Source organism: Pan paniscus, chromosome 11, assembly GCF_029289425.2.
Source record: "Pan paniscus chromosome 11, NHGRI_mPanPan1-v2.0_pri, whole genome shotgun sequence".
Taxonomy (NCBI): domain Eukaryota; kingdom Metazoa; phylum Chordata; class Mammalia; order Primates; family Hominidae; genus Pan; species Pan paniscus.
The window spans coordinates 70,872,046-70,896,082 of NC_073260.2; the positions used below are offsets into that span (position 1 = coordinate 70,872,046).

General features: G+C 40.1%; 1 protein-coding gene across 2 annotated transcripts in view; it reads right to left on the bottom strand.

Annotated features, from left to right (window-relative positions):
* Nucleotides 1-357: 357 nt before the first annotated feature.
* Nucleotides 358-24,037, bottom strand: part of CEMIP2 (cell migration inducing hyaluronidase 2) — a 182,104-nt gene continuing 158,424 nt past the window's right edge. For both annotated transcript variants that reach the window (XM_055091895.2, XM_034967570.3), the window contains 7 exons: nt 21,583-21,791; nt 17,627-17,809; nt 14,991-15,210; nt 11,512-11,610; nt 7,097-7,251; nt 2,744-2,847; nt 358-2,396 (listed from right to left, as the gene is read on the bottom strand). In XM_055091895.2, coding sequence (XP_054947870.1) covers nt 2,200-2,396; nt 2,744-2,847; nt 7,097-7,251; nt 11,512-11,610; nt 14,991-15,210; nt 17,627-17,809; nt 21,583-21,791 — 1,167 coding nt within the window. In that variant the 3' untranslated portion in view covers nt 358-2,199. The remainder of the gene's footprint in view (nt 2,397-2,743; nt 2,848-7,096; nt 7,252-11,511; nt 11,611-14,990; nt 15,211-17,626; nt 17,810-21,582; nt 21,792-24,037) is intronic.

Here is a 24,037-nt window from a genome sequence, read left to right on the forward strand (position 1 = left end):
ATTCACATACAGGCCAGGCGCAGTGGCTCATGCCTGTAATGCCAGCACTTTGGGAGGCCGAAGCAGGAGTATCACTTGAGGTCAGGAGTTCAAGACCAGCCTGGCCAACACGGTGAAACCCCACTTCTACTAAAAATACAAAAATTAGCAGTGCATGGTGGCGGGTGCCTGTAATCCCAGCTGCTTGGGAGGCTGAGGCAGGAGAATCACTTGAACCCGGGAGGTGGAGGTTGCAGCGAGCTGAGACTGCATCACCTCACTCCAGCCTGGGTGACAGAGCGAGACTCCATCTCAAAAATAATAATAATAACAATAATAATAAAATAAATAATAAATAAATTCACATACACACATATATAAAATACATGCACACATATTTTTATTTAACTTAGGCCCTGATTATTAGTATATGAAACAGAAAAACCAAGTGCCTTGGTAATTTACATATCTTCTCCAAATCTTTAAAGAACCAAGCTCTAAAAAACACACATAAAGATATTTAAGTCATAAAACACACACACACACACACACACACACTCACACTCAAACTTTAATGACCTTCAGGAACCATGATCCAATAATATATTTAATAGGTAAGATCTCATTCATCAATATACAAAAAAAAAAAAAAAAAAAAAACCAGAAAACAAAAAACTAACTTTGATTAAGACATGTGCCCTTAGTAAGGGCACTTACAGTTAGAAACGTTTATCGGTAGCACTTTGAGGTAGCATATTTTGTAAAGTCACAGGGCTGCTCTGCAGTTTCTCCTGGATACAAAGGTAGAGGCCATCAGCCTTTGACCCTGGAAGAGGAAAGTGAAATTATCTGTACTCACTGCCAGTGTCAGCCTGAACACACTTTCTACCACCCACCCTTGGCCATCCCTCCTCTACACTTTATGCGTGGGGGGTTTAGAACAACATAAAGGCATTTTGCTGCTTCTTTCCTCTTGGTACAGCAGCATCCCAGGCTGTGGAGCCAGTTGCCTCTTGCCGCATGTGATTCACCAGCAGGAGATGCATGCACCCTGTGGAAAGGGAAGCTGGGCATCACAGCACGCTTTTTAATTGGCTTTAACATTTCATTAAGTAAGAGTGACTCATTCCTGTAAGGCTTTAAAGAGGTTCATTTCTGAGTATTCTCTCCACGATTCTGACCCTGGAAAGCGCTCCTTTTTTTCCTCCCTGGGTGTAATCATTTTGGGGTATCATTAAGCTTTCTGGGATTTTCCTGGCAGGAGGGTGAACAGAAAAGCTCTAAAAAATCCACACAAAACAGTAACAAAAAACCCAAGTGCAAGGGCAATACCAAGAACAGACTTCCTTTGTGCAAGTTAAAATGATACAAGTTTACGGTTCAGGAAAACAACCTACTTCTTAAAACAAAACAAAACAAAACAAAAAAGGAAATATTCAGTTGAGCTCTGCATTTTAAACACAAATATACAGTCAAAAGAGGCTAAGGATTAAAGCTGCAAAAATGGTCCCAACAGCCTCAGACTTTTGCTGCAGGAAAATTTTTTGCCCAATGGTCACAGATTAAGGGATATCTAATCCCCAAGAGCCCTTTTGTCCCAATATACTTCCTGTTTGAAAGTTTAACCCTTACAAGTAATTGATATATAAGTGAATAAAAATAGCACATGTCCAGGCAAAAAAGGGCATGAGCTGGGCCTGAGCTGCCACTTAAAACTGTCATTCAATATCATAGAAAATCCTCAAAGGCTGCCCAGAAACAGGGCCCCAGGCACTGCTGAACATGCCAGCCACCAAGTCAACCGCCATCTGACCCAACTGAGCATTAGACTTCAAGTATCCAAGGTGCTACAATAGCTGGTCCTCTAAAGACCTCAGGCTGACTCTCAGAAGCCCCCACTCCACCCCACCCCATTATACAAAAAGTAAAAGCATTGCTCATGGTCATTACAAAATACGGGGGTGGAAAGTGAGGAATAAGAGATCTGCTCTCTGAATACACCAGCCTTACAAATACAAACAACGTCTTTAACATTTTATACAACTAGAAGGTGCATGAAGCTGGTATCCAAGCAATAATTTCAAATGCTTTCTTTTCTCCCCATTCTGTATCAAACTGGAAAATGGTTCCGTTGGGTTAACAGTGTCATTTTAAAATGCCATAAATTAAATAAGTTAGTTCACATTTTTTTTCCCCCAGCACTTAAGTTACAGTTAGTCTCTAATGTGCTTTTGAAGCTTGCTTTAGCAGTTCCAGGTCTCTTCTGCGGACAGTGGTGGCTCTGGGACAACCATATTCGTCCAGCTGCAAAGGTATGAATTGTTCAAGCACCCCAAGGCCCTGTCCAGCAGGACTGGTAAATAGCTTAGTCCATGATGGTTTAAAGTTTCCACTGAATCCCAAAAATATGGTACTCCCTAAAAAAAAAAAAAAAAGAAAAAGAAAAAAAATCAATTTTTATAGCTACATTCCAGCAAGAGAATATAGGAGGTGAGTCGGAGGTGAACAAAACAAAGGCAGCTATTAAAAAACTCTGCACTTCCTTACATCAGCAAATGAACTCTCACCACCCACCTTTTGCCCCAGATAACAAACCACATCCCAACACACTTCCTCTCACATTGTGCCCTTATTTAGAAATCATCTTAATCATACCCACTCCAGCAAACAAGCTCATGAAAATGGTCTGGTAGCTGAATTGCACCATAAAATTACCTATGTTGCTGGCCCTGTAAGAACTTCATGGAATAATACAAATACAAACCTTTGTCATAAAGATGAGCTGGTTTGGCTAATCCCAGAGGTACTAGTAAGTGTGAAATGTTCAACTGCTTTATTTCTCCTCTTGTGCTCAACAGAACAATGGACCTGTATGTGAAATTTAGAAAGTCAGAGCCAATTTCAATCCTTCAGCATGAGTATCTTACTACTGAGTATCTTTCTGAACTGACTGCTGAATAGAAATATTAGATGAAAGCAGAACTCCAAAAAGAAAAAAGCCTAGATGATTTTCCATCCAATTCCCACTCTTCCACCCCACCACCATGGGCTTCACACGTTGGTCTTACAAGGGGTAATGCATACAGAAACCAAATCATTTACGTAAGTTCACCTAGTGCAGGGCTTCCCAACCCCTGGGCCATGGATGGGTACCAGTAGATTAGGAACCAAGTTGCACAGCAGGAGGTGAGCAGGCGAGCAAAGCTTCATCTGTATTTACAGCCACCCCACAACACTTGCATTACAGCCTGAGCTCCGCCTCCTGTCAGGTCAGCTGTGGCATTCAACTCTCATAGGAGCAGAACCCTATTGGGAACTGCACATGTGAGGGATCTAGGTTGTGTGCTCCTGAGAATCTAATGCCCGATGATCTGTTGATCATCATCCCCAGATGGGACCATCTAGTTGCAGGAAAACAAGCTCAGGGCTCCCACTGACTTTACATTATGGTGAGCTGTGTAATTATTTCATTATATATTGCAATGTAATAATAATAGAAAAAAAGTGCACAGTAAATGTAATGTGCTTCAATCATCCTGAAACCATCCCCCTTCACCTCCGGTCCATGGAAAAATTATCTTCCATGAAACCAGTCCCTGATGTCAAAAAGGCTGGGGACTGCTGACCTAGTGGATGGTCTGGGGCACAGCTCTTTTAGGGAATAGTCTATTGTTGTTGTTGTTGTTTATAATTTGTATAAATTTGTGAGGCACAAGTGCAATTTCATTACATACATAGGATTGCATAGTGGTGAAGTCAGGGCACTTAGGGTATCCATCACCCAAATAATGTACACTGTGCCTATTCAGTAATTTCCTGTCATCCACCCCTCACCCTTCCTTCTCCATTGTCTATCAGGGAGTAAGTCTACTGTAACATGGGAGAATGGTTTTGTTTTGTTTCAAATACTCTATTTATTTAAGTTCTATTATCTATTTATTAAATAAATGGATAAACACAATTCTAAAAATAAATAAACGACTAAATGTGTTTTCCATGGTTTGAATTGCCATTTTTGTCACATAGTAAGCCAACATACATACTTGGACCTATCTGTGGATTCTCCGTTCTTCTCTGATCTTGCTCTTCTCTGCCAAAACTATGCTGGCCTATGGCTTCATGGTCCATTTTAATATTTGATAAAAACAAGCCCCTTGTATTACTGTAATTTGTTTATATTTTACTACTTTCTCATTTATTCTTCCAGATGAACTACAGTATCAACTGTCAAGTACAGTAGAAAAGTACCTTTTGGGACACTAATGGAAATGTGTCAAATTTATATTTTAACTAAGTAAATGTAATGCACTTGAATCATCCTGAAACCATCCCCCTCCACCTCCAGTCCACGGAAAAATTATCTTCCATGAAACTGGTCCATGAAATTAACATTTATTAATTTTCCATTCAGAAACAGAGTCTCTCCTTTTATTCAACTTCTGTTGCATATCCTTTAGCAATATATTTAATAATGTATTTATTTTCTGTGTGTGTGTGTGTGTGTGTGTGTGTGTGTGTGTGTACATACAAACTCACTCTTTCAAAAACTTTAATCAGAAATGTTCTTGGCCAGCCGGGTGCAGTGGTTCATGCCTTTAATTTCAGCACTTTGGGAGGCTGAGATGAGAGGATCATTTGAGCCCAGGAGTTCAAGACCAGCCTGGGAAACACAGCAAAACTCCATCTCCACAAAAAATTAGAAAAATAATAAAATTAAAAACAGAAACAAACAAACAAAAAAAAACAAGCCAGGCTGGTGGTGTGCACTTGTAGTCCCAGCTACTTGGAAGGCTGAAGTAGGAGGGTCACTTGAGCCTGAGAGGTCAAGACTGCATTGAGCTGTGGACACATCACTGCACTCCAGCCTGGGCAACTATTTTTGTTTTGTTTTGTTTTTTTAGAGATAGGGCCCTTGCTCTGTCACCCCAGCTGGAATGCAGTGATGCAAGTATAGTTTACTGCAGCCTCAAACTCTTGGGCTCAAGGGATCTTCCTGTCCTAGCCTCCTCAGTAGGTGAGACTACAGGTATGTGCCCACATACCCAGATAATTTTTAAATTTTTTATAGAGACAGGGTCTCATTACATTGCCCAGGCTAGTCTTGAACTCCCGGCCTCAAGCAATCGTCCCGCCATGGCCTCCCAAAGTGTTGGGATTATAGGCATGAGCCACTGTGCCTGAACTCTTGGCCAGTATTACTGAAACAAAAATTTTCAAGAACAAATCAGAGTTTAGGGGGCTCTGAGTAGCTCTTATTAATTAAAAGATAACATTAGATTGATTTATTTTCAGAGTCATCAAGGATACCTACAGGAAGTTGAAATTTGTGTGGTATGTCTTAATGTGGGTCTTGATGGTTCTTAAGATTAAGTACCTTAAGTTTCATGCTGGTATGGGTTCTTTATGGTAGTCTTTCTTTCTTTCTTTTTTTTTAGAGACAGAGTCGCGCTCTGTTGCTCAGGCTGGAGTTCAGTGGTACAATCTTGGCTCACTGCAAACTGCCTCCTAGGTTCAAGCAGTTCTCCTGCCTCAGCCTCCCGAGTAGCTGGGATTACAGGTGCCACCAACGTGCCGGCTAGTTTTTGTATTTTTAGTAGAGATGAGGTTTCACCATGTTGGCCAGGCTGGTCTCGAACTCCTGACCTCAGGTGATCCTCCTGCCTCAGACTCCCAAAGTGCTGGGATTACAGGTGTGAGCCACCGTGCCTGGCCTACTGTAGTCTTTCTAAAGCAGTGGTGACACAATCTAAAATTAGTGCAGCAGTCTAAGCACGGCTACCCTGCAGACCTGACCTTCTTCAATAGGTCAGAATTACCCATAAGATCATTTACAGGTCACCCCGCAACCCTATACACATAGACACGTGCTCAGTCTCCCTAGAAGTCACTGCCAGTTGCTCCATACCTTCTTAACACTTTGTTAAAATGCAACATACACACTGAATTTTTGCAAACGCAACCTATCTGCATAACCAGAGGCAGATCAAGAAACAGCATTACCAGTATCTTAAAAGCCTTTCTGTTAATGAGTTGGTTTTACCTCTTAAATCTATGGGGTACCTTGCAGGACTACCATGTTGTCCTAAATATTTGTGGTGAGATTTATGTCCTGGATTGTTTTAGGGGAAGTGAGTGCATGTATTTTCAACATTAGGAAAAATCTTTAAATCCTGCAAGAAAATTGAGGCTGTACAAGTGTCTTAAGCCAGAAGACAGAACTACATGTATACATTTAATGTTACATCCAAATAATCCAGTGACTTCATAGAATTTATTGGCATCCGGTTCTATAAAGCATAAGCTATTGGAAAATGATTCTAAAGCTAGATAGGCCTTTAATTTGGGGAAAGCTTAAGTTCCTTCCTTAATGGTTCCATTAAATGAAAGCGGGTGTATAAATCAACATCTGCGGCAAAGGCAGAAAACACCCTGAGTTCATCTCCTTGCCTCCAGGCAGGGTCTCACCAACCCAGAAAAAGAAAGATTTCTCTCCTGTGCAGCTTTCTTCAGAGACATCAAAGAAAACCAATCAGACTAGTGCTCTGTAAGAGCGATTGCACACTCAACCACTTCAAAAATCAATTTACTCTTTTCCAGTCATTTCCGAGTAACCCAGGTGATGACTTCCTGTATCACAATCATAGTACAATGCTGTCCAAGACCATCAGTGGGACAGAGGGCTGCAAAGGTAAACTGCCTGGAAAATCACTTCAAAATAGTAATAAGCCTTCTGAGGGAGTTGTGGACAAAGTATATCAACTTAATACTAAAAAGTATAATGCTCTGATATTTGTTTTACGAGACTCAAAAATAAAATAAAATAAAAAGTGGGATAGTAATGTTCCAAATAATGAGCTTTTTTCCTCCGAAGAGCCTTCCCACCATTTTGCAAAATGTTGCAACATCCAAGTTCTGCCACAGGTAAGCAATGGCTTGTCAATGATAAGCAGCTTAGATGACATGGGCGTCAATCTGAGGTAGGAGAGGAATGAACACCTTGCATAGTGCCCTGAGATGTCCAGAAAGTAAAAAATCGGACTTGACCAGGCATTATCAGTTTGGAACACTCCACATCTTTAAGGTGGCTTTTCCCTGTTACAGCACAAGCTTGACCTACCTTGGAGGGATGCCTGTTTTTAAATACTCTTCAATGCGACTGACATCAGCAAGAGGAAAAACCTTTTTTTCCGTCAAGCGGAATGGAACGCTGCACGGATCCACAACAAGGAGGAGGACGCCTGCACTTCGGAAGGTAAAGTCAGTGCCATTGACCTGAGAATGCAAAAACATCTTCTGCTGTCATCATCATTTTGAGAACATCTGCAGGATGACTCATTTTTCCGGCCCTTTCCCTGTGTCTTCTAAACCCATGATTCAAAGTATATTTCCAAGATTCAAATTGTGTGCTTCACTTGCTTTTTCCTCACCATCTGAAATTGCGCCTGTGTTCCTAGGCACTGCCTATAGATTCTGCCTTGACTGATGTTTGCTGACTGGAGAAGCTGCTTTGAGCAAGGCATGGTGGCCCCCACTCAGCTAAGCTGGGTGACTTCACTCTGAAGTGTTCAAGGTATTCCTTCTTACACACACTCTCACTGGGGTCAAAGCTTTATAAGTCAATGATAGGTGGCTGCCTCTGTACTTCAGCGTAGATGGCTTATTGTCATATTGGTTCAGAAAAAAATACACACACACACATATAAATATGTATCATGCCTTGATCCACAGAATTCCACGTTAGTTTATATTTGTAGTTTGCTACAAATAATAGCTCTCCTCTGAGATCAAAATGACAAAGCGATAATTTTACCGGAATTTAAGCTACAAAGTACTACTACATTTATTTCACAACTATTGTGAGCTAAATTTTCAAAGTCATCCTCTTTAAATCAGTGGTTTGTGACCTTTTCAAGAAAAAGGAACTCCAGATATTTCCAAATATCATTAATTTCTCAGCCAAAAATGAAGGAGCAAAACAAAACAACTAAGCACTAATTAAACCCAATAGGCACTGTTCCTGTTTATAAGGTGTAAAATTATAAAGTATGCTAAAGGCTAACAAAGGAGAAATGTTCTTACCACTACACCTGTCCATGCCTGGGGAAATTATAATATTTAAATTTTACTTCTAATCACTTTTGATCTCACTGGTATTCAAAATGGCACTTTAAGGCCAGGTGTGGTGGCTTACGCCTGTAATCCAATCCCAGCACTTTGGGAGGTTGAGGTGGGTGAATCACCTGAGGTTAGGAGTTCAAGACCATCCTGACCAACAAGGTGAAACTCCATCTCTACTTAGAGATACACCGGGAGTGGTGGTGCATGCCTGTGATCCCAGCTACTTGGGAGGCTGAGGCAGGAGAATCGTTTGAACCCAGGAGGTGGAGGCTGCAGTGAGCGGAGATGGTGCCACTGCATTCCAGCCTGGGTGACAGAGTGAGACTCTGTCTCAGGGGGAAAAAAAAAAAAAAAAAAGCCCTTTAGCTAATTGCACCAATCCAGTGAAAATAGTTCTGGAAGCGTTTGAAGTAAATTTTATAAGTGGAAAGACTAGACATGATTTCCTTATGTTTTTAAATCTCACTACTTAAAATTGAGGTGCATTTAAGAAAAAAAATACCTAACAGTCCTCAACATACTCAGACTGCCCCCATGAAAAGTATCCCCAAAGCCTGTTGCTTAAAAAACCCACAATACTTTCCATGAAAACTAAAGCAAAGCAAGGTACTGTGGCCCATGCTTGTGATCTCAACTACTTGGAAGGCTGAGGTAGAAGGGTCACCTGAGTCTAGGAGTTCAAGGTCAACCTGGGCAACATAGCAAGACACTGTCTTAAAAAAAAAACCCCAAACCAGCTGGGTGCAGTGGCTCATGCCTGTAATCCCAACACTCTGGGAGGCCGAGGAGGGTGGATCACCTGAGGTCAGGAGTTCAAGACCAGCCCCCTGGCCAACATGGTGAAACCCCATCTCTACTAAAAATAAAAAAATTAGCTGGGCATGGTGCCTAGCACCTGTAATCCCAGTTACTCGGGAGGCTGAGGCTGGAGAATCTCTTGAACTTGGAAGGCAGAGGTTGCAGTGAGCCAAGATCAAGCCACTGCACTTCAGCTTGGATGACAGAGCGAGACTCTGTCTTAAAAAAAAAAAGAAAAAAAAAAAAAACAACCAAAAAACCCTAATGCAATCCCAGATCTTAGGGAAGAGTTTTCAGATAATGAATGTAAAAAGTATTGGGGATAAATATGACTTTTCTAGAGTCCCAGGCACCCAGTGTGTAACAACGGAGTCAAACAATGTTTTCAGACTCTGGGGCATAGCCTGCCTGAGATTTTTTTATTTTTATTTTTATTTTTATTTTGGCAAAACGCTCTCTCTCTCTCTCTCTCTCTCTCTCCTCTCTCTCTCTCTCTCTCCTCTCTCTCTCTCTCTCTCACCTAGTAAACTACTAGAACAGTGAGACTCAGCACCCACCTGCTTCCCTCATGCAACTCCCACCAGTTACCATGCTAACAGGCTGGGATCAGGTTCCTCATGCAGCTGACTGCATTCAGATGCTGAACTAGCAATTTTCATGCCAATAAAATTACATCACGGGTGTATTACAAAATGCAGGACTGCTAAAGGAGGGGAACAAGCATAAACACAGACTTGAAGAATCTTTAACCTGGTGTGGTGGCTCACACCTGTAATCCCAGCACTTTGGAAGGCCAAGGCAGGAAGATCACTTGAGCCCAGGAGTTCAAGACTAGCCTGAGCAACACAGTGGGACTCCATCTCTATAAAAAATATTTTAAAAATTAACCAAGTGGGACTAAAGCATGTGCCTTTAGTCCCAGCTACGTGGGAGGATCAATTTAGCCTGGGAGGTGGAGGGTGCAGTGAGCCGAGATTGCGCCACTGCCCTCTGGCCTGGGTGAAGAGGGAGACCCTGTCTCAAAAACAAACAAACAAACAAACAAACGACAACAACAACAACAACAAAAACCAAGAATCTTTGAGCTACAGTTACATAGGGATAGTCTTAATTCAGAGTTGTGAAGTAGAACTTAAGTTCCGGAGCTGGATGGTAGTGATGGTTGTACAACAATATGAATGGACTTCATGCCACTGAACTGCCCACTTGAGAATGGTTAAGATAGTAAAGTTTATGTGTACTTTATGACAATAAAAAAATTAAGAAAAAAAGTAAAATTTAATTTTCTCCACATATATATGGATTTGTGATTATGTTGCCCACCACTAAAAAAACCAAGCCCCTAAAAAGACCACATGAGATGGCACAGGCCTTGGCTGAGTATTACTTGAAAGGCTGGATACCTGTCACCCAAAGAGTTCTTTGTATGGTGGCACCTAGGTCAACCTGATTTTGGACAGGCCACATGCTGAGACCTGGTTCTCAGTGGCTAACCTTGCTCTATGCGCAAACGCTAATGTTGACACTGCAACTCATGTCTATACTTCCATCAAGCCACTTAGAAAAGACAACTAACACTTTGCATCTTTATTTTCCTCAACTGAAAAAATAGAGAAGAGGCAACCTTAAAATAAAAGGCCGAAGAGATGTTAAAACTTTAATTTCCCATATCTTAAACAATCTTGAAGCTTATTTTAAGTTTCAAAGAATAAGGTTAATGAATAAACACAATCTACTCAGGAAAAAAACATTTCTTAAATGTATTTAAAAACACAAATGTTTAGGAGGTATTTATACCTCTATTGTATTGCTTGCTACCAACAATAGAAAATGTGATGACAAACCAGTGACTATAGCCAGAAGTAATTCATGTCACCAAGATAGAAGATAAAAGCAAGAAGCTGTGACGGTGTACACATCTGCTTTGGTCTGAATGTCTGTGTCCTGCCAAATATTTCTATGTTGAAATCCTAATCTCCAAGGTAACAGTATTAGCAGGTAGAATCTTTGGGAAGTGATCAGGACACAACAGTGTAACCCCCATGAATGGGATCAGTGCTGTTATAAAAGAAGCCTGAGAGAGACCCCTGGACCGTTCTACCCTGTGAGGACGCAGTGAGAAGGCGCCATCTATGAACCAGGCTCACCAGACACTCAATTTGCTGGTGCCTTGCCGTTGGACTTTCCAGCCTCCAGAACTGTGAGAAATAAATTTCTGTTGTTTATTTTTATTTATTTATTTATTTTGGAGACAGAGTCTCACTCTGTTGCACAGGCTGGAGTGCAGTGGCGCGATCTCGGCTCACTGCAGTCTCTGCCTCCTGGGTTCAGGCCATTCTCCTGCCTCAGCCTCCCGAGTAGCTGGGACTACAGGCACCCACCCGCCTCTACGCCTGGCTAATTTTTTGTATTTTTAGTAGAGACAGGGTTTCACCATGTTAGCCAGGACGGTCTCGATCTAACCTTATGATCTGCCCACCTTGGCCTCCCAAAGTGCTGGGATCACAGGTGTGAGCCACCGCACCCAGCCAATTTCTGTTGTTTATAAGCTACCTAGTTTATGGCATTTTGTTATACCACCTACAACAGACTAAGACAACACCAGATGGTACTTACAGAAATAACAGACGGGTCTCCACGCTGGGTTTCTGCTTTATCAGGTGACTGGAATTGCACAGGGAGGTAACTTTTATGAGGATCACTAGTAAACACCACCTAGACAGAGAAGAAGTTCCATATTTATGGCAACTCTTACCTTCCTCCAAAAGGTTCCCTCAATATAAAGTTAATTATAATTAAAGCCAGTGGTTGTATTTCTTATTCTGAACTTTTTGTACTTATTTCATGACCTAGAATTCCATCTTGATATTCTTAACACAGTAAGTATATATTTGTTCCTCATTTTCTGGAGCAATCCCAGTTTCAAATAAATATTATTCTTGTTGTTCACTTCAGTTCCATAACTGATTAAATAAATGTGCTTTATATTTATATTTAAATCTTTGTAAACATTTTATGGAAAAACAGGCACAAATATTTTTTAGAGTTTTTTTCAGACCATGGTCCCTCAGTCACTCTAGGAACGAGGAAAGAAGTGTAGATAACAAGGACTACCCTGTTAAGAAACGTTTACTAACTTTGAACATGCGCAGGTCTCAACTCCTCTTTGTGACCTGCAAGGCATTCCATAAACAGAGTTGTGCCTTATAGACAGGCCCCTATTTTTCCCTGTGCTGTTACACTCAGGCAGGGCCTCACTTTCCCACGAGCACTCCACCCTCTTCCTTGCCACTCTGCCTTTGTTGATGCTGTTCCCTTCCCAGGAATGCCCTTCCCTTTTCCCTGTACTCCTCCAAATTACTCCCAGTCTCCAAAACCTGTCTCCTCCCTAAGGGCTCTCTTCTCATTCAAAAACACTTAACTCTCACACAATTTAACACTTAGAGGTACACTGTCCATATAAACCAATGTTAAAAACGTCCCTGCAAGAATAAACAATCAGCCGGGCATGGTAGTTCATGCCTGTAATCTCAGCGCTTTGGGGGGCTGAGATGGGTGGATCACCTTAGGTCCGGAGTTCAAGACCAGCCTGGTCAACATGGCGAACTCCAGTCTCTATTAAAAATACAAAAATCAGCCAGGCAGGTGGTACACATCTGTAGTTCCAGCTACTTGGGAGGCTGAGGCAGGAGAATTGCTTGAGCCTGGGAGATGAAGGTTGCAGTGAGCTGAGATCGTACCACTGCTCTCTAGCCTGGGCGACAGAGTGAGACTCCATCTCAAAAAAAACAAAAAACAAAAAATAAACAGTCAAAATGATCCCAAGTCGGAAGCTGGGTAGTTCTTTGAAGTCTCCAAGTTTGGGGTCAAAAATTCCTGTGAATTTTCCTATTTACTCCTAATATACATGTGTTTGGTTTTGACAGTCAGAACAAAAATTAGGCCGGGCATGGTGGTTCACATCTGTAATCCCAACAATCTGGGAGGCCAAAGTGGGAGGATCGCTTGAGCCCAGGACTTTGAGACCAGCCTAGGCAACATAGTGAGACCCCGCCTCTATATTTAAGAAAAAAAAAATTACCCACAAATTTTCAAGTAAAAGTGATGTTCCCAGCGACTTCAACTACTTTGCAACTGCACAAAGTCAGTAATCAATACATTTTTAAAAAATGAATTCTGATCAATGCTTCATGCACAAAAGATAAAGAATGCTAAGCATGAGTGCATGGAATCATTTAACAACATAGGCCTAGAATATTTCCAATGTTAATTAAATTATTTTTATAAGTTATAATGTTTATTATAGATTATACAAAGTCTCTTCAGTATTGAAGAGTCTTAACAAATCTAGCTTGAGAATTAGGCTGGAAAATTTACTTCCCCACAAAGACTATCTCAAAATGTCACTTTAACAGTCAGATTATTATATCAGCCTGGCAAGGAATCATATAACTTTCATATACAGGGTTGTTTTTGTTGTTGTTGGTTTCTCTGGTTGGTTTATTTTTGATTTTACTTGTATGAGAGAATAGAGGTGGCTCAGAAATATGAGAGACTAAGACTGTGATAGTAGAGTTGCCATTAAAAAAAAAAAAAAATTGGCCAGTGCAGAGGCTTACACCTGTAATCCCAGTACTTTGGGAAGCTGAGACTGACAGATCACTTGAGGTCAGGAGTTAGAGACTGGCCTGGGCGATATGGCAAAATCCCATCTCTAGTAAAAATACAAAAATTAGCCAGGTGTGGTCACATGCACTTGTAGTCCCAGCTACTCAGGAGGCTGAGGGAGGAGAATCCCTTGAACCCGGGAGGCAAAGTTGCAGTGAGTCGAGATCATGCCACTGCACTCCAGCCTGGGCAACAGAGAGAGACTCCATCTCAACAACAACAACAAAAACCAAAACAAAACAAAAAAAGACTTATACATTCTAGTGGGAAACATAAATCCACCTCTTTCTTCCTGGTCTTACTGCCATGAATGGATATAAATAATGAAAAAAAAAAAAGAGAGAAATATGGAACTTATTAGTGGAAGTAATTTTGTTTTCTTAAATCACTTAGAACAGTAAGAAATGAAAAGAAAGATTTAGTTTTCTCCATATTAATAGGCAGTATGCATATTTGTGGTAATTATTGCTTTTTAAAAAAAATTATCAGTGGAACTCAAATGTGAACATGTATCAGAATCAGCTGCAGGGCTGGTTAAAATAGATTGCCAGGCTGCAGCCCCACAGTTGCTGACTCAGTAGGATGAGGGTTGGGCCCAAGAATTCCCATTTTCCACAAGTTTCCAGGGGATCCTGATGCTGCTGGTCTGGGGGTCACACTTTGAGAACCATTTCCCTTAGCCCATATTTGTTTGTGTGAAACATAAATCAGGGCAGCTCCATCCTTTGTTTTTTCACTTGGAACTATCTGATTTCCTTTGGAACCCCTTCTGTATGCCCAATTTTAGTTGGTATTTTGGGTTCACTTTCATTGCAGTGCTTTCTTGAGATCCAGTAGGCGGCCATCTAATCAAGAATGTTAGAAGAAGCATTTTCATTTTGAACCAAAGTCAGTCTGTACTTTTTTTTAAAATAAAAATGATAAAGTGATGTGATAGTCTGTACTTTAATTACAGATAGATATAATAGCATATGCTTCAAAAATAAGAGCGGATTTCCACCTTATAAAAAGGAAACAATTTTCATATTAGCTGTATTTTTGAAAAGAAATTTCACACTGTGCCAACAAAACAAAGTATCTTTTTTACATCACTGGCATGTAAATCCAACAGTCATATTGCAACAGAATCAAACATCTGAGAAAGAAAAAAAATGAGGACCAACATAGCAACCTCTAATTTTAAACTGTGGAAAATCTGCAGTTGTTCAGGGTAAACTGACGTATCACAGGGGCAAGTATCTCTGTCATAAATTTGAACTAGTTTGCTTCTTACGCGATTCACATTTTAGCATGGGCCAAAATTCAGGAGATGCCATGCAATGTCCATAAATGGGCAATATAGATGTTTCAAAGAAAAGTGCTCCTATTGCAAAGAAACCCTCTGACTTTTTCTCCTTGGCCACAGACCACTTTTCGTCCTTGTTTACCTGCCGAGTGCCACAGCCTTGACAGAGTCCAGTGAGCATGGCCGGCATCCGCTTGACCACTGACGGCTTTCTGTAGTACTGTGGGTATGCTTTGGCCATGCAGTTACTGATGTCCTTTGAGTCTGTGGCTGCCTGGATCTTGACTCTTTCACATCCCTGAGATGAACAGTAACTGTGGCCATGCCTGTGGCTTTTGGCTTTGAGATACAAAAACAGTAACCTGCACAAAACAGAAACCAATCCATGTAGTTAGACTTATTCTCAAAAACTTACAAAATTCCTCAAATCAGCTCATGGCCAAAAGGGATATTCCTCCAATTAGTAACTTTTCCTTAAAACGTAAATTACAAAATGAATAGTTATTTCTGTTTTCTTTCTATCCTTCAAGGGTCCTAAGTCAAATGCAGTAACACTTTAGGAAATATTTCATACCCTGCTTCCATTGTTGTGGAACATATCAAAGCTGATTTCTGGTTTGAATTAGTTCGATAGGTAATTTGGGGGGATGAAATTTGGTTTGGCTCAAAAATTCCTTGGAACACTTTATACATAATGTGTTGAGTTTAGGATTTGGTAAATTAGTGTGGTTCATTCTTTTTGTTGTTCTCATTCATAAATCTTTTTGGTTAAGGCATAAAACTGAAATAATAAAAACAGGAACTGTGACTTCTTTGGCTAAGGCCAAGATAAAGTCTCAAATCAATTCCTGTGATATTTACGAAGAGCAGATGGACCTGGGTTCCTTCGGTCTATATTAGGGCCAAAACCAGGCAAAATGAACAGTCCATCCCACCCATTCTGAATTATCTTCCCACTGCCAAGATGAATGAAAAAGTCTAACTTCCAGGTAGCAGTTCAATCTCTATCAGCAAACCCAGTCCTTCCAAACCAAAGGAAGTCAAGATTCTAAAAAAACTTGATCGAGTGTGATTGATTACTAGAAATGAAGAATTCACACTTTAATGAGGTCAATAAACAGTACAAAGTTGAGATTATGAGGTATAAATCAGCTCAAATGGCACACTGAGTATCTCTAGGACTGAGAGCATTAAAAAAAAAAAAAAAGGCAAAACCCGCAATTCGCAATTACTTTTGCACCAATCTAATAAAAAGAATTAGGACCTCAGGATTCTTGAAATACCCAGATCAGAAAGCATTTTCCATCTTTTTACACTTTTAATCATTAACTTGTCACCAGACTATCCTTCCAAATGTGGATATTCTTTTTATTCTTGTGGAAAATCAAATGGGAATCTGGAAGTTCTATCATCTACAGAATGAAAGTCCAGGTAGTTGTTTAAGTCTAATCAAAAATTGAAAATCAATGCTGGGTGTGGTGGCAGCAGCTACTTGTGAGGCTGAGGTGGGAGTATCACTTGAGCCCAGGAGATCAAGGCTGTAGTGTACCACAACTATGCCTATGAACTGCACTCCAGCCTGGGCAACATAGGGATACACCGTCTCTTAAAAAAAAAAAGAAAGAAAGAAAAATTAAAAATTGGAGACAATTATGACAATAAAACTTTTAAGCTGATAACACTGGCTGGTGGGGGACTGGGAGGGCAAATGAGTTGCATCTTATTTAAAGGCTAACCAGGCACTTAACAACTGAGCCCCGACTTCATTCCCCAAGTCAATCTCGCCACCCTTCTCCCCACTCTGAACTTCTTGCCTTTCCCCAAACATGCAATGCCATGTTCTACCATGCCCCCATGCATTTGTGCACACTGTCTCTTCTGTGTAAGACATCTCACCCACTTCTTTTTCCATCTCCTCCTAAGTGTTTCTCAAGAATTAGCTCCAGGATCACCCTCTCAGAATGTCACTGGTTACTCTAGGCTGAACTTCTGAGGCAATCCAAAAGCCACATTGAATATAGAACCGAGAGCATTCAAACTTTCCTTCTCTAATGAGTTGATTTACATGCCCACATTCCTCAATGGACGGTGAGTTTGCAGAAGAAATGCATCTTCTTTCCATTGGTATCTTTATAGTGCATAGACAATGGCATATAGGAGGAATGTCTGCGTGAGGAGAGAGGCTGAAGGAACATGCTACCTGCTGGAAGAGTACAGGAGATGGAGCCTACCATAGCCCACAGGCTGAGAGACTGTAACTGGGTAAAAGCAGTCAAAACCAACAGGACCCCAGAAGAACAGGATTGGAATTAAAAAGTGGAAAGATGCAGCCTAGAGAAAGTTGAAAGCAAATATTCCACAGTTACACAGTGATTTTCAAAAACTCAAGGTCAACTTGAAAGATAGCCTAAGTCAGGAAGAGAAAAATGAGCTTTCACTGAAATATGAACTATATCACATGTAAATAATCACATGAAGAACATTATTATGGGAAAAAATTATTGTAATTTCCAACTGGGCCTACTGATTCTTCATTGACAAGGGATAATTTCTTTCTCTAAATTGCCTCAATACGTATACAGCAAACATCTTCACTCGATCCCTACTGCCAAGTATAATTATGAGCCATTCTAGTTCCCCTCTAAACCTCTAATAGAGATGTGCAGAGAATTACCCACATCAGCTGCTTCACTAAACAGCCGCGATGCTGAAGAACTAGCAATTTCACCATTAAAGAAAAATAGTAATAATTCTCATTCCCTGGTTTCACTGAATTACCCCGTGCTGGAGTCAAAATAGAATTTCCTCTCAGATTGCTTTCTTTGCAGTTCTTCCAGTGAATGCACAGGCTCATATTCTTCGATTTTGGATAATGAGCCATTCTGCCGCTGCAAATAGCCAAAGGTAACTTGAAAACTTGTGTTTGATGGATAGCAAAGGCCAACTCGAATCCAGTCATTCCTTTAAAGGAGAAACATAAAAAAATTAGTTTACACTTCAGCCATTACCTGTTAAGTACTATAGCGTATGCAGATAACTGTCCTTCATGTGCCACTTCTTCCACTTCCTGCCCATAGTTTTCTCCTCCTTAAATTTCTTCTGTGTGTTGGGCCACTGACAGTGGAAGTTCTGAACCATGGCATACTAACAAATCACCCACCTTCATCTGTTGCTCAAATTTCTCATATCAATAGATATACAGCAAAAATATGAGCCTTTAAAATTTTTTTTGTTTTTGTTTTTTGTTGTTGTTGTTGTTTTTGAGATGGAGTCTTGCTCTTTCACTCAGGCTGGAGTGCAGTGGCGCGATCTCAGCTCACTGTGACCTCCACCTCCCAGGTTCAAGCAATTTTCCTGCCTCAGCCTCTCAAGTAGCTGGGATTACAGGGGCACAACACCATGCACGGCTAATTTTTGTACTTTTAGTAGAGACAGGGTTTCACCATGTTGGCCAGGCTGGTCTCGAACTCCTGACCTCAAGTGATCCACCCACCTCAGCCTCCCAGAGTGCTGGGATTACAGGCGTGAGCCACCGTGTCCAGCCCTAAAAATTCTTAGTTTTAACAGGATTTCAAAGAACATTAAAAAGTTGGATAAAACAGACTTAGACACTCTAAAAAGATAAGAAAATTAAGTGAGATGGTTGGGTATAGGTGTACAAGGAAGCACTAATATCTGGAGAGTGGAACTGTACACTGGCAGAAGCATTCTAAAGAATTTTTTTGTTTATAATTTTACCTTTTATAAATGTATTAGGATGAGTTCCTAGTGGGAAAATTGCTGTATGTAAAGGTATATGCCTTTTTAAAGCTTTCGATGCATATCACTAAATGGCCCTAGGATTTTCTTAGTGTCCTTAAATATAAAATTAATCCTTTTTAAAAATTAAAAACATTTCCACTTTTTATCATTTTCTCTCTTTTTTGACCTTTTTATTATAGTAAATATACCTAGGATAAAATTTACCATTTTAATAATTTTTAGCCATATGGTTCAGTGGCAATAAGTACATTCTCAGTGTTGTTCAATCATCATCACTATTTCCCAAACTTTTTTGTCATTCTAAAAAATGTTTAAATAATATGTAAGAAGGCCTTAAAATTCTTCACATAGCCAGGCGGAGTGGCTCATGCCTATAATCCTAGCACTTTGGGAGGCTGAGGTAGTTGGATTACTTGAGTGCATGAGTTCAAGACCAGCCCGGGCAACATGGCAAAACCACATCTGTATAAAAGGTACAAAAATTAGCTGGGTGTGGTGGCATATGCCTGTAGTCCCAGCTACCTGGGAGGCTTAGGTAGGAGGGTCAACTTAACCCAGGAGGCGGAGGTTGCAGTGAGCCAAGATTGCACCACCGCATTCTAGCCTGGGCAACAGAGCAAGATGTCTCAAGGAAAAAAAAAAATATATATATATATATTGTTCACCTAGGTTTTCAAGTGAAAAAAATAATCCCACTAAAGAATAATTAGAAAATGCAGACAAAAGATAGAAAAGATGCTCTATGAATTATTGTCTATAATAGCAAAATACAGGGGGGCGGGCAGGAGAAACAACCTAAATGTTCATGGGGTAAGGGGAGTAGTTAAAAAAATTATGGCACATCCATAGACACAAAGCAACTTGAGGTTAGAAAGAGGGGAATATACTATATATGTTTACAATGCCTCCCTTTGGTTAGGAGAACTATAGATTATTTCCATTTTCTTTATGTTTTTCTATATTTTCCTTATTTTGTTTAATGAATAAGTACTGCTTTTATAACTTCTAAAAGTGTTATTTTCAGAAACGGCATTATGACAAAATCTGTGACTTCCCTATAATTATCTTAAATTGAGGGGTAAAAAATTGTCCATCTCTTCCTTTTGCCTCTGACCATCATGTAATTTTTATAAACTTTCAGCTAATTAAACAAGTATGACTGAATTTCATGCCCATGTGGATTTTTGAAACTTCTAGGCTCAGCATTTTTTTTTCACTTTAAAATGTCTTTACTTGCTCAGTATCTGATGGAAAGGTATGCACGGTACTTTACAGAACACTGCATATCATTTTATTGTCATACCTCACCTCCAATTCATAATTCTGCCCAATATAACTTATAGAGTACTGATCACCCTTTGACATTTCTCCATCCTCTCTGACAATTGTTTGTTTCTATCATTGACTTCTCTGCAACTCACTGATGATATCAGATTGGGCTTTCAGAAATCTCACTCTGGCCACAATGTGGACTAAGGATTGGAGGTGGGGAGACTGAAGTGAGGACTGCTCCACGGAGCCAGGCAAGAGATGGTGAGGGCTTGACTTAGCCACAAACACTGTGGGTAGAAAGAAGTGGACAGATTTAGATGACTTTAGGAGCTGGAACCAACAGGGTGCAGTTACGGATAAGATGGAGTGATGAGGGAAAAGGAAGAGACAGGAATGAGTACTGGCCTTGGGGCTTGGTTGACTGTGTGAGTGGGGCACAGAGGGCCGCAGCAAGGATTACAGGAAAACAGTAACAGTAATGGTAACGGTTCAGCTCAGAGCACATGCCAGAGCCCTAACAATCTCAGAACAAGGGCATCTGCCACGATGTTCATCATCCTTGGAAGTGACTTTCTTAAAGCTGAATTCCTATATGCTCTAGTCCTTCTATGTTCATTTCAACTGGATGTTTTAAGAGTGTTCTGACAAGTCAGGGCTTGATGACGACTCAGGTGAACAAGCCATTTCAATTTTTCAGATACATATCTCAGCAGTTTCATGGAGTCGCATGGGTTAATAGCCACATGTATCTAGATTGATAAGATACATGTGGTTTACCCCTCCCTTTCTAAATAGTCCCATCCCACCTTCCTTGTTTCACCTTCTGTCATTTCCCCTGATACACTCTATGTCCCCATCACACTGACTCCATCATTTCCCCCAGGAGAACTGGCCCTTTCCCAACACTGTGCTTTTATTAATATAACAAGACAGATTGCTTCATCAGAATCATTCCTCACTGCAGCCTGGCTCAACTCCCTTAGGCAGAATTATTTAATAGTTGCTCTATCATTTGTCCACTAAAAAATAGCTTTGGTTTATCTATTTACTTGAGTTTTTTCTACCTGTCTACTCTGAACTCCTAGAAGGCAAGTACTTCTCTCATTCACCTTTATGTCAACTTACACACAATAAACACTTGAATAAATCAATTATAAAAATAGCCCCTTGGATTGCCTGTGATTAGAACAGACAACTGAGAAATCAAGAAGGGATAAAATAGTGCTTTCAGGCAGGGCTAGCAAATACCTGGCCTTCATGTCCCAACTCTTTCACTTCTTGCCCCTAGCAGGCATTACTAATCCATCCCACTACTTTCTTCTGCCAAGTCTAAACTCAGCCTCAAAAATCTTTTAATTTTTCAGGTAAGCAAATGCTCCACTGGAACAGCATAGAAAACTACTTCCCATCCCAGCTAGAGGGAATTAAAGCATTCAGCAGTATTAAAACCTATCGTTGAATGGCTTTATGTGCATAATAACTTGACCACAGAGAAAAAAAAAATGCTTTTGAAATGACAGGATTCAATTTGTATAATCTCTTTAATTCCATCAACACAAAATATACAGCCTCCCCACAAGAGAAGCAAAGTATGTAAAACTGGCTTTCTTTGCTTGCTGCAAAGGAGACATAAGTTATTCTTTTTCTCCACTAAATTACTACTTGCTCAACTATTTGAAATAACAGTAACAGAAACATACTTGTTGAAGTTGACGAGGTATAGAAATGTAGTCCGTGGTGCCGGCCCATTCCAGTGGATGGTATATCCCTTCTCCAGCATGACGACAGGCTGGTACTGTGGAAAGGCAGCCTTCTGATTAATACCTCGGAGCACCATAGGGTTGGACGGATACTCATCTCGTGTAATGGTCATAGAAAGATTCTGAGTGCTCCATGTCTGTACATAGACCTTGAAAAAATAATCAAGAAGTAAAGGGAAGAGAATGAAAATTTAAACAGCTAAAAAGCCATTTTCAGCACAAAGTCAAATGTCTCAACTTTGAAAAGGGAGATTCTGTCATCTGTGCCAGACTAAGTGAGCAGCAGCCAACTACATCCTCAGCCACTTATAGTGCAGCCTACTTAAACTAGAAATGGTAAAAACAGACCATGTGCTCTGCTAGCCAAGATCTTCATCATCGCTTCCACCACTACAGGCCAGCTTATTCATCAGAATATAAAACTTCTGTGGCTTATACAGCTTGTCAAAGAAATCTCTCAGTCTAAAGAACACACATACAAAAAAAAAATTAGTAAACTAATGTGAAAACTGATATCCTCTACTCAAATCTAAGAGACTTTCTTCTAAACCAAGAGATGAAAAACTTATATATCTTAGAGCTTTGGCTTTCAATTTTCCATGACCTACGTCAGCCCACAAAGCCATTTTTCACCCATTCAAAAAAAAAAAAAAGTTATAAAGTACTGTGCAACAACTGAAAAACATTAAACTGAGACAAATTTGAAAGTCCTGAATGTATTCCAGTGGCATTAGAGCTACTTGCCATGCCAAAACAAAGCCATCCCCAAATGTATCCTACAAAGGAAAATTCTTAGAACAAATCTCCTAAAACAAATCAGTATCTGTAACCAAATTCTCCAGAATATTAAAGCAGCAGCAGAATATTGACATTTAATTTACAATACTTCTGTATTTTTCCCTGTCATTTCTATAATCCTATCCATACTGACTCCTCAATTTTATGTCCTTTTTAACTACTTCAATTATTTAATACTCTACTGACACCGCTTAAAGATTTAAAATAGACAGGAAACATTTTTAAGACTATTGATTGTCTTCATTTAAATATATACTCAATATATAATATATATTAATTTAAACATACTTATGTTTAACATATATTTATATATATTTATGTATATGTATATTTACATGTACATTTATATATGTGTATGTGTGTGTGTATATATATATAGGAGGCTGTACATACACTGCATATCTGTCCCCTGCCTTAGTAACCTTAACTCTCCCTATATCACCATCTTTCTCCCTGAGTACCTTTATCCCTCAGGTCATTAAAAAGCACATATTCGGCCAGGCACAGTGGCTCATGCCTGTAATCCCAGCACTTTGGGAGGCCGAGGCAGGCAGATCCCTGGCGGTCAGGAGTTCGACACCAGCCTGACCAATATGGTGAAACCCCGTCTCTATTAAAAATACAAAAATTAGCCAGGTGTGGTGGCGGGTGCCTGTAATCCCAGCTACTTGGGAGGCTGAGGCAGGAGAATTGCTTGAACCTGGGAGGTGGAGGTTGCAGTGAGCCAAGATAACACTATTGCACTCCAGCCTGGGTAACAAAAACAAAACTCCATCTCAAAAAAAAAGGAAAAAAAAAAAGCACATATTCCACTAAAAAATATTTACAAATAGTTAAATAATGATCATTCTATCTTGAGATCCAATTGCTCCCATTTTTGGCATACTACATCATTTCTAAGTAACAACAAATGGCTGCAGAACTGGGCTTCTGGCCCAAATTTCAAATTCTCAGGAGTAAATTTCTGGTCCATAGTCCTACGATTCCCAGTGCCCCCTGAGGAGTATTAGACGACTTATTTCTTTCTTCATCTATAAACAGAATTACTACTCTGATTTGTAATATAGTTCAGGTTAATATTCTCAAATACATTAGATATTCAAAGGACTGAATGCTTTACTGAGTGAATGTTGAATAAATGAAAAATATGTCACATTGGTAGTTGCAATGGTAATTTATAAAAGAGCTACCATAACCACATATTTATAGAAACATTTATGATCACTTAAAAAATATGGTTTTCATTAGTGTGTACCTGCCACTTTAAGACAGACAGATAGATATATGCACACATGCATGAATACTCATGGCTGGCAAGAACTTTAGCCAAAACTGTAGCTACAAAAAGGCTAAAAGCTTATTATTTATTTATTATTATTATTATTTTTGAGACAGAGTTTCGCTCTTGTTGCCCAGGCTGGAGTGCAATGGCATGATCTCAGCTCACTGCAACCTCTGCCCCCGGGTTCAAGCGATTCTCCTGCCTCAGTCCCCTCGAGTAGCTGGGATTACACGTGCCCACCACCACGCCTGGCTAATTTTTTCTATTTAGTAGAGATGAAGTTTCACCATGTTGGCCAGGCTGGGCTCAAACTCC